Source organism: Bombina bombina, chromosome 6 (assembly GCF_027579735.1).
Source record: "Bombina bombina isolate aBomBom1 chromosome 6, aBomBom1.pri, whole genome shotgun sequence".
NCBI lineage: Eukaryota > Metazoa > Chordata > Amphibia > Anura > Bombinatoridae > Bombina > Bombina bombina.
The window spans coordinates 529,871,764-529,887,470 of NC_069504.1; the positions used below are offsets into that span (position 1 = coordinate 529,871,764).

Below are 15,707 nucleotides of genomic sequence, written 5' to 3' on the forward strand. Positions count from 1 at the left end.
GACCTCTGGGTGTCAATGCGTCCTATCTGTGTATCCACCTCAAATCGAGCTGTAAAAGGTTTTTAATCTCTATCCCCTCCCCTTGGTAGTGGTGGTACATGATCAATTATCATAGTCATGAATTGGGATACTGTATCTCCCTGTTCCTCAAAGTGCCTGGCAATAGGTTGTTCCAAAGTACTATTTCTAATAGCAGCGTGAATCATGAAGCGGTGATTCACCATCCTAATCCTCAATGTATCACTGGTCTTACCAACTTAAAACAATCCACATGCACAAATGATGCATGTGATATGTTTTATCTAATATTTTTTGGTGCAACTGTAATATAACCCCCAACCATGGTGGATAAAAACAGTTTGTTTTTTATTTAAATCTGATTTATTTATTTTTTAAATAGAATTTTATTAAAATAAAATGCTTTTTGAGGAAAAATATATCTAGAGATAGTTTCTATTTAAGATACATTATAATCTAAAGGTTTTTCATCCTGAAATATAGATTAGTTTTAATTATATAGCAAGATGCTGTATATCTATGGCTGTAATGTTTAATAAAAAAAAATAGGTAAATTCATTCCATTAATCCATTCACAATGTTATTCTCTACCAGAGGTTTCTGTAAGATTATTTTTGGCAGTTTTTCTATTTTGAAGATATCACAAATTATTGGCTTTATAGTTCTCAAAACTGTGAATTTGTGTCTGCAGCAATAGCATGCCCCTTCTTCACAGAAAAAAGTTATAAACTAAATATACAGAGTTGAGAAAGAAACCTTAAAAAGACATAATCATGAAATAAAAATTTTGGGTTTCAGATAGAGCATAACATTTTCAGATATACTTCTGTTATAAAATTGGCTTTATTCTCTTGATATCCTTTTTTTGAAGGATATCAATTCTCTACTGAGGCCTAGCTGAACACATTGGGTGAGACCGTGACAAGCAGCTTGCTCACAGTAGAGCATTGCTTCTGAGTCTACCTACTGTATGTATGATTTTCAACAAGGGATACCAAGAGAACGAAGCAAATTAAATGAGAAGTAAATTGGAAAATTTTTCAAAATTGCATGTTCTTTCTGAATCATGAAAGTTTGATTTTGATTTTACTGTCCCTTTAATGCCATTGCTTTCCTGCAAATCTATGTACACAGAATAAACCCATACTAAGTTTCAAGAAGCTCAATGAATAGTAGATTGTTTGGAGAGAAATAGATATGCACAAGGACCTAAATTTGAGGAGGGAGGGGCACGCTATTTGATTTGTTATTATTAGTATAATGGTTATTTTTCTTTAGTTAAATAAAATGATTTAAATTGTTATTATTAAGGTAATCATTATTTTTCTCCTTCCAATAAAGTACAGCTGAAAAGTTGATCAAATTTGTATGATAAATCTGTTAAACTGGAGATAGTTCACTTCCAAATAATTTCAATAATCTATCTATCTAATCTATCTATAACCAAATCAGTATGGGTCTGGATCTAACTGGAAAAATAACCTGAAAGTTATTCTAAAAATGAAAACCATTATTTAAATTGATCTTACTGAGTATTGATTTAAATCAAATCCACCCTGCCCTCAACAAAACCTGGACATTATTGTTGCACTACTTGTAATGTTGTGTCAGCTCCCATTAAGTGATATACATTTGTGATATACATTTATATCTATGCGTGTCTGTGTGTATGTATATGTATATATATATATATATATATATATATATGTGTGTGTGTGTGTGTGTGTGTGTGTGTGTGTGTGTGTATATATATATATATATATATACACACACACTATTTAAAGAAGTGGATTGTTAATTATAGAAGATATACTATATCTTGTATATTATGAGAGTTTATTTTGTCCTGATTTAAGTTTTCTGTTGAGAAAAAAACACAATAAGGCAAAAATGTGCTATATTGAAGTTCCCAGTACAGTTCTTGGTCAAGATTACATATGCGGTGTCGCCCACAAAAGCCGGCAACACCTTTTTTACGCGGTTTTGGTATCACACATACAACGCAGCATATAAATGCGGCGCGTATATTTCACCCGTCGCCCGCAATTTTTTACTACCTTAAGCAAACATAGAACCGCGTTACAAATCGGTATCACATATTCAGCGCAAGGACTTACGTGGCGCAATAGCAGACATTTTACTCCATTTTCACTTCACCACACATAGGCAGGCACAGCAAGCCTTACGCTGAAAATGTGAGCACCGTAACTGCCTGAAAATATTAACTAACACCTAATGCATGCGAAATATCTATCTACCTGTCAACCGCCAACACCCACTGCAATAACTAATACATTATATTAACCCCTAATCCGCCATTAACCCACATCGCAATAAACCTAATAAATGTATTAACCCTTAATCCACCATTACCCACATCGCAATAAACCTAATAAATGTATTAACCCCTAATCCGCCATTAACCCACACAACGCAATAAACCTAATAAAACTATTAACCCCTAATCCGCCTGTCACGGTTTTCTCCCTGTTGTGTTTGCCATGTGCTGCTGGCAGCCATTTTACTCACCTCTCTTCCTGGTGTGCATCATCCATGTGAGACAGGATGCAGTCTCAGAATTGTGATCTCATCACTTATTATTTAAAGGGCCTCTGTTCAGTATGCTTTGCCTTTACGTTGTCTCAGACCTGTTTGTGAGAGTTCCTGTGTATTACCTGGCTACCTGACGTCCTTCCTGGTTCCTGATCCCTGGCTTGTTCCTGACTCTGCTGTTTCCTTGTTCCTGATTCCGGCTCGTCTGACTATTTGCTTTGGCTCCTGACTCGGCTCATCTGACTACCAGCTCTGGTTTTGACTCCTGGCTTGTTATTTGACTTGTGGACTTTTTATTATTTTTTGCTATTAATAAAGGTGTGATTATTTTTGCACTTTTCGTCTCAGTCTGATTCCTGGCACCCTGACACAGCCAAACCCCCACAACACAAATAACTAAATTACTAAACCCCCAAACCTAAGACCCCCTAAATTAACCCCAATTACCTAAATTAAAAAATACTAAGTTACAATTAAAATAAAAAAGCTAACATTACTTTAAAAAAAAAATATTAAATTAATCTAAGATTACAAAAAATAAAAAAGTCTAACATTACATCCTATATAATAAAAGGCCAAGTGTGTTTGTCCGAAGCTGTCATGCGCAGTAGAGACTGTGCGCGAGGACAAACACACCTGGCCTTCCAACTGACCTGGTGTCGAGTGGTGGAGTAGGCGGGGCTGGTGCGGAGTGGGCGTGGCTGGACAGGTGCGACGCGGGTGTGGCCACGGTTGAGACGTGGGTGGGCGTGACGCGGGTGGGGCCAGACGCTTGCCGAGAGACAGAGAAGTCTAAAGAGGGGGGATAGAGAGAGCAGAAGGATAGAGAGAGCAGAAGAGGAGGGATAGAGAGAGGGAGAGATAGACAGCAAAATAGAGAGGGGGAGAGAGACAGCAAAAGAGAGAGGGGGAGAGAGACAGAAAAAGAGGGTGGAGATGGACAGCAAAAGAGAGGGGGGAGAGAGCACAAAAGAGAGGAGGGAGAGAGACAGCAAAAGAGAGGGGGGAGAGAGACAGCAAAATAGAGGAGAGAGAGAGAGACAGCAAAATAGAGGGGGGAGAGAGCACAAAAGAGAGGGGGGAGAGAGCACAAAAGAGAGGGGGGAGAGTGCGCAAAAGATAGGGGGGAGAATCCACAACGTCATTCCAATTACTAGTGGGAATATTCACTTCTGGCCAGCAGGAGGAGGCAAAGAGCACTCCAACAGAGCTGTTAAGTGTCACTTCCCTTACCCATAACCCCCAGTCATTCTCTTTGCCTCTGTCAGTGGAGGATGTGAAGTTGATCTCTGAAGATATTTATTCCTTTTTTGGGTATTTTTCCCTGCAAGCAAGGATTTGGGTTTAGCTGTGCCCACATCAATCTCTTGAGTAAGAGTAGTGGTGGCTTTTAAGCAGTTAGAAAGTGGTGAGGTGGTCCTTGCTTTGTTTTCTAACATATTGCTGCCCTTGGTATAGAAAGCCAGAGTTGGTTACTCTGTTCTTTCTTTTTCTACAGGTCTCTGATAGGAGTATCTGTCATTTCACACCTTGTGAGCTGTCTTCCTGCATAGATATTTGTAGGCAACCTGCTGTTTTCTTGCTGTCCGTTGGAAATTTGGCCAGATCCGTTATTTAAGTAAGGCTGAGAGATGTTCGCACGCTTTCTGTTAGTGCGCAGTTTCTTTGTGTGCCAGTCACTTGACTTCCACTTGTACACTAAAGCGGAGCTGTGTCATTCTCTGCATGATATCGGCTGTGACGCCTGTTGGAGCTTCTCTCATTTGGCTACTAACGGTGACGGTAGGGCACTTCAGTCTGACTGAGGTGTAGAGGTGTTAAATTTTTGCTTATTTTGGGGGGCATATTAACGCTTTGTAGTGTCCCAGTTTTCCTTGTTGCTGCGCTTTGAAGAAGTTCAGTTTCTTTTAAAGTGACAGTAAACTTTTTTGTTGTCTCATTTACTTTTGTTTTTTTTTATCTTAGCTATGGACACTGAACAGGAGTCTATTTCATTTGATAAATGTTTATTATGTTTAGATGCCCAAATTTTTTTTACCTATGCAATTTTGCTCCTCATGTTTAGCTAAGACCCCAAAGCTTAAAAATAAATTACTCTCTTCTGAGCCTATTGTTTCTCAGGATAATGCTTTTCAGGATATGCCACAGCTTTCTCCTCAAACGTCCCACGCCTCAGTGGCATCACATACAGTGCCCTGAGGTTCCTCTCAGCCTCCTGGAGGAGTATACTTGCCAATAGATTTTGCTCCACAGATATCTTCTGCAGTATCTGCGGCTTTATCTGCTTTTCCCATGATGGGGAAGCGCAAGAGGTAATCTAAACATTTTTCTAATAATAAGGTGTATGTCCCATCTGCTGCTGCAAAGGTTGACCTCCCTCATAAGTCTGATGAGGAGGATACCTCGGTAGCTTCTGAGGATGAAATCTCAGACTCTGACAGTATAAACCCTTTGTCTGATTCTGAAGAAGTAAACTTCAGATTTAAGCTTGAACACCTTCGGTTACTTTTAAAGGAGGTATTCGCTACTTTGGACGACTCCGATTCTTCTGTCGCTGTCAACCCTAAGAAATCTAGTAAGCTTAATAAATACTATGTTCCTTCCTCTGTGGAAGTGTTTCCTGTTCCAGACGGTGTGTCAGAGATCATTACACAGGAATGGGATAACCAGAGATTCCTTTTTTCTCCTGTCTTTAAAAAGATGTTTCCTGTTTCTGACTCCATTCGAGACTCATGGCGCACGATGCCTAAGGTAGAAGGGGCTATTTTTACACTGGCCAAGAGAACCACGATTCCTATAGAGGATAGCTGTTCTTTTAAGGATCCGATAGACAAAAAGCTGGAGGCTTATTTAAAGAAAATGTATGTATCAGGGTCTTTAATGGCAACCTGCTGTTTGTATTGCTACTGTAACAAGCGCAGCATCTTATTGGTGTGATGCTTTGTCCAAGTTGATTTTAGAGGAGACTCCGCTAGAGGAGATACTAGATAGGATCAAGGTTCTCAAACTGGCCAATTCCTTTATCTCTGATGCCAACATGCAAGTTATTAGACTGGGAGCCAAGATGTCTGGCTTCACGGTTCTAGCCCGCAGGGCTTTGTAGCTGAAATTTTGGTCGGCTGATGTTACCTCCAAGTCCAAGCTTCTGTTGCTACCTTACAAGGGTAAGATCCTGTTTGGTCCTTGTCTGGCAGAGATCATTTCTGAAATTATGGGTGGAAAGGGGTCTTTTCTACCTCAAGACAAGAAGAATAGGCCTAAGGGGCACCAAAATTCTAATTTTCGTTCCTTTCGTAACTTCAAAGGTCAAAAGTCTTGGAGATCCAATCAGACTTGGAACATGGGGAACCAATCGAAGAAGCCTTCATCTGAGACTAAGTCAGCATGAAGGGTCTGCTCCCGGTCTGGGATTGGATCAAGTGGGGGAAGACTTTGCTTGTTTCGTCAAGCGTGGATACGCGATGTCCCAGACCCTTGGGCTTTGAACATAGCATCTCACGGTTACAAAATAGAATTCAAATCTTGTCCTCCCAGGGGCAGATTCCTCCTCTCATGGTTATCTGCGGATCAGGTAAAAAGAGAGGCATTCTTAAGCTGCGTTACGGACCTTTTCTCCCTGGGAGTGATTGTTCCTGTTCCAGTAAAGGAACAGGGTCTAGGATTCTATTCAAATCTGTTTGTGGTTCCCAAAAAAGAGGGAACATTTTGACCCATCTTAGACCTAAAGTGTCTCAACAAATTTCTCAGAGTGCCGTCCTTCAAAATGGAAACCATTTGTTCCATTCTTCCTTTTGGTCCAAGAGGGTCAGTTCATGACAACCATAGACCTGAAGATTCGCTTTTATAGACACTTCCAATTTGTTGCTCTTCCGTTTGGCCTTGCCACAGCTCCCAGATTTTTCACAAAGGTTCTAGGGGCTCTCTTGGCAGTTGTCAGGTCTCAGGGAATTGCGGTGGAGCCTTACCTGGACGACATATTGGTTTAGTCGGTTTAAATAGCAAACTCTCATACAGAGATCTTGTTGTCTTTTCTACATTCCCATGGATGGAAACTGAATCTGGAGAAGAGTTCCCTTGTTCCAGTAACAAGAGTGTGTTTCTTAGGACCTCTCATAGATTCCCTATCTATGAAGATTTTTCTGATGGAGATTAGAAAATCCAAACTTCTCTCCACTTGCCTCTCTACAGTCTACTGTTCAGCCATCAGTGGCTCAATGCATGGAGGTAATTAGTCTGATGGTCGCTTCCATGGACATCATTCCCTTTGCTCGATTCCATTTGAGAGCTCTGCAATTATACATGCTCAGACAGTGGAATGGAGACCATTCGGATCTGTCTCAAAGGATAGATCTGTATCAGTTGACAAGAGAATCTCTCTTGTGGTGGATTTCTCAGGATCATCTGACTTAGGGCACATGCTTCCGGAGACCCTCCTGGGTGATTGTGACCATGGGTGCCAGCCTGCTAGGCTGGGGAGCAGTCTGGGACTTGTTAAAGGCTCAGGGCCTATGGACTTTGGAGGAGTCGTCTCTCCCCATAAACATCTTGGAGTTGAGAGCAATCTTCAATACCCTGATGGCTTGGCCTCAGTTGTCATTAGCCCGGTTTATCAGATTCCAGTCGGACAACATCCACCAGGGAGGAACTCGGAGTTCCTTGGCCATGAAGGAGGTGGCTCCGATTATTCAGTGGGCGGAAGCTCACAGTTGTCTTCTATCTGCCATCCACATTCCAGGGGAGGACAACTGGGAAGCAGATTTTCTGAGCAGACAGACCTTTCATCCAGGGGAATGGGCTCTCCATCTGGAGGTGTTCTCCAGGTTTACCCTCGAGTGAGGGGTGCCAGAGTTGGATCTGATGGCGTCTCGTCAGAATGCCAAGCTTCCAAGGTATGGTTCAAGGTCAAGATATCCTTGGGACGCTCTGATAGATGCTTTGGCGGTTCTTTGGGGTTTCGGTCTAGCATACCTGTTTCCTCCGTTTGTGCTCCTTCCACAAGTCATTGCTTGTATCAAACAGGAGAGAGCGTCTATTATTCTAATAGCTCCTGCATGGCCTCGCAGGATCTGGTTTGCAGACCTAGTGAGGATGTCATGTCTTCCTCCTTGTGGGTTTCCTCTGAGGAAGGACCTTCTAACTCAGGGTCCTTTCCTCCATCCAAATCTCGTTTCTCTGAAGCTGACTGCATGGAGATTGAAAGCTTAGTTCTGTCTAAGCGTGGGTTTTCTGAGTCAGTCATTGATACAATGCTTCATGCTCGCAAGCCTGTTACTTGTAAACATTTACTATAAGGTTTGGTGCAAATACCTATATTGGTGTGAATCAAAGGGCTTCTATTGGAGTAGGGTCAGGATTCCTAGAAATTTGTCTTTTCTCCAGGAAGGTCTGGAGAAAGGGTTGTCAGTCAGTTCTCTGAAAGGTCAGATTTCTGCATTATCTATTCTTTTACATAAGCGTCTGGCGGATCTGCCAGATGTTCAATCTTTTTGTCAGGCCCTGGTCAGAATCAGGCCTGTGTTTAAACCTGTTGCTCCTCCTTGGAGCCTTAACCTAGTTCTTAGAGTTTTGCAACAGGCTCCGTTTGAGCCTATGCATTTTGTAGATATTAAGTTGTTATCTTGGAAAGTTTTGTTTCTTATTGCTATTTCTTCTGCTCGCAGAGTTTCTGAACTCTCGGCTCTGCAGTGTGATTCGCCTTACCTTATTTTTCATACAGATAAGGCAGTCCTTCGTACTAAATTGGGGTTTCTCCCTAAGGTGGTTTCGGATAGAAATATTAATCAGGAAATTGTTGTTCCTTCTCTTTGTCTGTTGCATAACTTGGATGTTGTTTTCGCTCTAAAATTCTACCTACAGGCTACTAAGGATTTTCACCAGTCTTCTGCCCTCTTTGTTTGTTTTTCAGGAAAGTGTAGGGGTGAGAAGGCCACCTCTACTTCTCTTGCCTCCTGAGAGAATTACGGCTCATTCCACTAGGGCTGTCTTCCTCTTCGTGGGCTTTCAAAATTAAGCTTCTGTGGAACAGATTTGCAAGGCGGCAACATGGTCCTCTGCATACTTTTTCAAAATTTGATACTTTTGCCTCAGCTGAGGCCTCTTTTGGGAGAAAGGTTCTTCAAGCTTGGTGGTGCCTTCTGTTTAGGTCTGCCTGTCTTGTTCTCCCTCCCTGTTCATTCCGTGTCCTCTAGCTTGGGTATTGGTTCCCACTAGTAATTGGAATGACGTTGTGGACTCTCTATGTCTTAGGAAAGAAATTAAAATGTATGCTTACCTGATAAATTTATTTCCGGACATGGAGAGTCCACGACCCCACCCTTTTGATAAGACAGTATTTTTTGCTAAACCTCAGGCATCTCTACATCTTTGTGTTATCTTCTTTGTCCATTTCCCTTCGGCTGAATGACTGGGGGTTATGGGTAAGGGAAGTGACACTTAATAACTCTGCTGGGGAGCTCTTTGCCTCCTGCTGGCCAAGAGTGAATATTCCCTTTAGTAATTGGAATGACGTTGTGGACTCTCCATGTCCGGAAATTTATCAGGTAAGCATAATTTTTTTATTATATTATTTTTGTGGGCTTGTTTTTTTTAGATTAGGGATTTATTGTGCACTCTTAAAAGAGCTGAATGCCCTTTTAAGGGCAATGCCCATACAAATGCCCCTTTTGGGGGCAATGGGTAGTTTAGTTTTTTTTTAGTCTTAGGCTTTTTTATTTTGAGGGGTTTGGTGGGTGATGGGTTTTACTTTTAGGGGGGGGACTTTAAATGCAAAAGAGCTGTTTAACTTAGGGCAATGCCCTACAAAATGCCCTTTTAAGGGCTGTTGGTAGTTTAGCATTAGATAAGGGGGTGTTTTTATTTGGGGGAGGCTTTTTTATTTTCATAGTGATTAGGTTTAATTTTTTATTTTGGAGAATTTTGGTAATTTTAGATTAATTTATTTTAATTTAATCTAGAGCTGCAACAACTAATCGCCATAATCGATAATAATCGATTACGAAAATAGTTGTCAACGAATCTCATGATCGATTAGTTGGTTTGCAATTAGTTCGTCTTTGCACGGCCCCTGCTACTTTACTACAATGAGCTCCTGCACATGGTATTGTGTTTTATGGTTATGCCCTTAGCCTAAAAGACGTCTACAGATGTTTTACTTTTCACATTTTTTTTTTTTAGGACAGTCTAAGTTTCTTTTTAAGTTTACAACTACTCCTGTGTTATGTGCAACCCAGAAATAAAATAGGAGTCATAATTTGGATTGTTTATATAAAGTCAGTTGATTTGGGACTATGCTTTGCATGATATAGTGCCGAGCTTGTTTTTTACACCTAGCCCTAAATTTATGGCATTTGTTATATGAATTGATGTCACTATTTCTAGCGGATCACTTGCTATTGCTGATTATATGTACTCTATAGATAAATGTGTAAGGCTGTGTCCTTTTATTGAAGTATAGTCTTTAGCCCTTTTGCCTTTTTTCTTTCTATTTTTTAATTGTACCAAATTCAACCTCTAAGTATATATATATATATATATATATATATATATATATATATATATATATAATATATATATATATATATATATATATATATATATATATATATATATATATATATATATATATACAGTGGATATAAAATGTCTACACACCCCTGTTAAAATGTCAGGTTTCTGCGAAAAAATGAGACAAAGATAAATCATTTCAGAACTTTTTCCACTTTTAATGTGACCTATAAACTGTACAACTCAATTGAAAAACAAACTGAAATCTTTTAGGTAAAGGGAAATAAAAATAAAAAAATAAAATAATATGGTCACAGAAGCCTGACATTTTAACAAGGGTGTGTTTATATCCACTGTGTATATATATATATATATATATATATATATATATATATATGTGTGTGTGATGTGCAGTGACGTCAGAGGCTGGTGAGGCAGTGGCTTGGATACGCCTTCATTCTTTAGATATCCTTTGTTGAAGAAATAGCAATGCACATGGGTGAGCCAATCACATGAGGTATCTATGTGCAGCCACCAATCAGCAGCTACTGAGCATATTTAGATATGATTTTCAACAACGAATATCAAAAGAATGAATACAATTAGATAGATGTAAATTGGAAAGTTATTTAAATTGCATGTTCTTTCTAAATCATGAAAGAAAACATATGGGTTTCATGTCCCTTTAAATGGTGTCTTGGAAAACTGGTCAACTTCGTAAACATCTGATTTTAGTCTAAAGGATTGTAACAAACACTTGCCAGATAACAAAATGCTTGCTCTGATTATGAGATCTAGAAATCCATGCCCATTAAAATATGTTTAAAACATACTTTTTACTTTAATGCTGCAAATTATGCTTATAGATTCTTTCATTATTCAGTAAATATAAAAATGTCTTGATCCAGTGGCGGCTGGTGAAATTTAAAGATGGTGGGGCACTTGACCCCACCCTTTTAAATAAAGCCACATATATATATATATATATGTATATATATATATATATATATATATATATATATATATATATGTTATTTTAAGAGTGGACTAGATATTTAACCCCCTAACCTTATAGTTGGTTGTTTACCATTGCATATAGATAGTCAAGATATTTTTATGTTAAAATGAAGTCCAGGCGTACTTTGTTAAGAGGCCTCTTGCATTGGTGGAGAACTAACAAAAATGAATAGCACACCTTGGTGAAATTGGCAAAACCCTATTTATGCTTCTCAGGCACCTCAACACCATCTGAGCACCTCTTCCCTGCTGCAGGCAAAATAGCTTGCAAAAAAAGAGAGCCAGCCTCAGCCAGGAGCATGTGGTCATGTTGACATGTTTGCATTTCAATGCAAAGTTTCTGAAAGAGTGAATAACAGAATGTTATAAACAGTGGTAGTCTACCTCTTTGTACTTCTACCTCTTTACAAACAGTTTGTGGTTTTGTTTTGCTTAATTATAAAAAATTTGTTCTGCTGCTTAAAAAAATTGGACCAACAGTTGTTTTAATGTAAAGTTTTAGTCGGAAGTTTATATTTATGTGGATCTTATTTTAAATATAGGAAAAATTAATTTATTTTTTATCCAATCAGTCGATTAATCGAAAAAATAATCGGCCGATTAATCGATTATGAAAATAATGGTTAGTTGCAGCCCTAATTAATCTTAGGTTTATTTTTCTAAGTACTGTTAGGATTTTTTATTTTAATTATAATTTAGTATTTTATTATTTTATGTAATTTGGGGTTAATTTAGTGGGTGTTAGGTTAGGGGGCTTAGTAATTAAATTAGTTATTTGCATTGTGGGGATTTGGTGGATTAGGGGTTAATTAGGGTACTTGCGTTGTGGGGGTTTGGCGGATTAGGTTTTAATAGTTTTATTAGGATTATTGCGTTGTGTGGGTTTTGCGGATTAGGGGTTAATAGATTTATACGGTTTGTTGCGATGTGGTTTAATGGCGGATTAGGGGTCAATAATTTTAATAGGTACTTTGAGATGTGGGTTAATGGCGGATTAGGAGTTAATACATTTATTAGGTAGTTTGCGATGTTGGGGTTGGCGGAAATAGGGGTTAATACTTTTTTACTAGGTAGATCGCGATGTGGGTGAATGTCGGATTAGGGGTTAATAGTTTAATTAGGCATATTGCGTTGTGGGGGGTTGTCGGTTTAGGGGTTAATAAATGTATTATTAGTTGCGATGTGGGGGTAATTGCGGATATAGGGGTTTCACGTGTCGGGTTTATTTTTGGGAGGCGGGTTAGACTTTTACGTGAGATTTGATATTTTTTTATTATTTTCTTAGGCGCCGGCAGTTTCTAAAGTGCCGTAAGACACTGGCGACTCCAGACTCGCTAGTTTATCTGACTTACGGCAACTTTATGATCTGCCGGCACCTTTTGTGATAACCCGATGTGCGAGGTCAAATTACGCAGTTACGTTGAAGCCTGCGCCGCATATGTAATCTCGCCCCTTATGTGCTGCATTTTTTGGTTTATTCACACATATATATATATATATATATTTTTATTTTTTTCTTTGCATTTGTTTCAGAAAACCATGCCAGTGGATTTTTCGTTCAATTCTCTGGCTGATAGTAAGTTCCAGTTTTATGATCATAGCCTAATTGAATCTATAAAATTAGAAGATCCCCACGTACACGAGTTCTTCAGATTGCTCTCTCTATGCCACACTGTCATGTCTGAAGAAAAAAATGCAGGTATGTTCATTTTTTAATTTGTTTAAGGTTATTATTTTATTTATGATCACAACACATTAAAGGGATGTGAAACCGAAAAATATTTTTTTTGAGATTGAAAAATATTTTTTTTGAGATTGAGACAGAGCATATAAGTTTTTAAAAAGTTTCCAATTTACTTCTATTATCAAATTTGCTACGCTCCCATGGTATTCTTTGTTGAAGAGATACCTAGGTAGACATCTGGAGCACTACATGACAGGAAATACTGCTGCCATCTAGTGTTCTTTTAAATGGATACAATTCTTGCAAAACGGCTGCCATATAGTGCTCCAAAAATGGTCCGGCTCCTAAGCTTACGTCCCTGCTTTTTAACAAGACAGATACCAAGAGAACAAAGAAAAATTTGATAATAGAAGTAAATTTAAAAGTTGTTTAAAATTGCATGCTCTATCTGAATCATGAGAGAAAACTTTTTGGTTTCCTGTCCTTTTAAAGGTAATATTTGAATTTATGTATTGGAATCTTTTTCGTGTTTTTATATGCTGATTCTTCAGTAATTTCAGCCTTTTTGGTACTTTTTCTCTCAAGATTAATCTTAGAGCCTATGTTGGAATATATGCTGTGAGAATGTTTATTTCTTCTATAAGATACGACGAGTCCACGGATTCATCCTTTACTTGTGGGATATTATCCTCCTGCTAACAGGAAGTGGCAAAGAGCACCACAGCAGAGCTGTCTATATAGCTCCTCCCTTGACTCCACCCCCCAGTCATTCTCTTTGCCTACTCTAAGTACTAGGAAGGGTAAAGTGAAAGAGGTGATAAAATGTTAGTTTTTATTTTCTTCAAGCAAGAGTTTTTTTTATTTTAAATGGTACCAGTGTGTACTATTTTCCCTCAGGCAGCTGATGGATGAAGACTTCTGCCTGGAGGCTGATGATCTTAGCAGTTGTCACTAAGATCCAGAGCAGTTTCCACAGAATGGCTGAGGAGTACTTAAGAAACTTCAGTGTGAGGAACGTTTTTCATGCTATAAGCAGTGAGGTATGTTCAATATTTTGTTTTCTGGAGAGACTGTGGTATTTCAGAATTGGCTGACAGTATCCCCATGAGGGAAAGGGTAAGCAGTAATCCTAAAATATATAGAGGGGTATTACTGATCTTGCATATATGAGCTAAGAAAAAATGGTTGACACTGAGTTTTGAATGTTTGTTGGCAAACGTTTGCATAACTGGGAGTGCTGATAACGTTTTTATGTGGAACGTTTTTCATGCTTAATGAGAGGGTACACATGGCTTTCTTTTTGGGTTTAGGAACCCACATGGCTAGTTTTAAACCACTCTGGTGTGGTTCATTTGGGCTGAGAGACATCGAGTGTGATTGGCAGGGCCTATTTTCGAGCCTCAGTTGCGCAGTTGTTTTCTCTTACTTTGTGTATCCAGTCCACGGATTCATCCTTGTGGGATATTCTCAATCCCTACAGGAAGTGGCAAAGAGAGCACACAGCAAAGCTGTCCATATAGCTCCCCTCAGGCTCCGCCCCCCCCCCCCCAGTCATTCTCTTTGCCGCTCTAACAAGTAGCATCTCCACGGGACGGTAAAGAGTTTGTGGTGTTAGATTTGTAGTTTTTATTTCTTCAATCAAGAGTTTGTTATTTTAAAATAGTGCCGGTTTGTACTATTTACTCTGAGGCAGAAAGTGAGGAAGATTTCTGCTGAGAGGAAAAAGATTTTAGCATGTTGTATCTAAAATCCATTGCTGTTCCCACGCAGGACTGTTGAGTACCGGAGAACTTCATTTGGGGGGAACAGTTTGCAGGCTTAACTGCTTAAGGTATGCTCAGTCATTTTTTTCTAACAAGACCTGGTAATGCTAGAAGACTGACAGAAATCCCCATGAGGGAAGGGTAGCCATTTTCTGAGACGTAGTATAGAAGGATAAATGGCAAATAGATGGCGCTGGTCTGTACAGTGAAGTTTCTCTATATGGCGAAGAGAAAAAGGGCTTGAGGTGTGTGTAGGATCCAATTAATATAAGTGCAGTATACTCACTCCATAAGTAGTTGGAGTTCAGCTGGGATGTAATGTGTCTCCAGAGTGATGTAGTTCCCCAGAATAGTTTCAGAATCTCTCAAGATTACACAGCTACTTTATTTTATTGATTTTATATTGCTCTTGAGAAAGACTTGCTAAAAGTTGAAACGCGTTGAGCTTAAATAAATATCTTTTTATCAAAGTTGGAAGACTGTTGATATTCTTCTTTGCTGAGACAAGACGGATTCTCCTATTTATGGAGTAAGTTACTATTTTGTTTTTTCTTGATTTACTGGACACCTTTGGTCATTTTGAGTCTTCATTTGCTTGCAGACCTATTAACAGGTTCTTGAGAGATTCTGAAACTATTCTGGGGAACTATATCACTCTGGAGACACATTACATCGCAGCTGAACTCCAACTACTTATGGAGTGAGTATACTGCACTTATATTAATTGGATCCTACACACACCTCAAGCCCTTTTTCTCTTCGCCATATAGAGAAACATCACTGTACAGACCAGCGCCATCTATTTGCCATTTTTCCACTTGTATAAAACAGTCACAGAGTAGAGACTGTAAGAAGGCTGCGGTCTTATCTAAAAGGAGAGTATCAGTTCTTGTTGTTACATTTAAGTGTTATTTTCCATCTAGCACTGTATATTGTATCTTTTTGTAGTATAGAAGGATGGCTTCAGTTAAGGGCTTAAATACTGGTAGACACTGTGATGGGCTAAATCGATTACTTTATTAGTGTAATCTTATATTTGTTCAAGTCTTTTAGACGTTGGAAACACTTTTGGGGTTTTTATTACGCCTGGCATATTGTAAGACACCTAATCTGTCTCAGGAAGGCCCCATAGCTCTGGAATGAAGAGGAAGGGGGCCTCATTTTCCCGC

General features: G+C 39.1%; 1 protein-coding gene across 1 annotated transcript in view; it reads left to right on the top strand.

The window, feature by feature from the left end:
• Window positions 1–15,707, top strand: part of ATP8B4 (ATPase phospholipid transporting 8B4 (putative)) — a 932,005-nt gene that overhangs the window by 767,764 nt on the left and 148,534 nt on the right. The window contains 1 exon segment of the mRNA XM_053717452.1: window positions 12,625–12,790. Coding sequence (XP_053573427.1) covers window positions 12,625–12,790 — 166 coding nt within the window.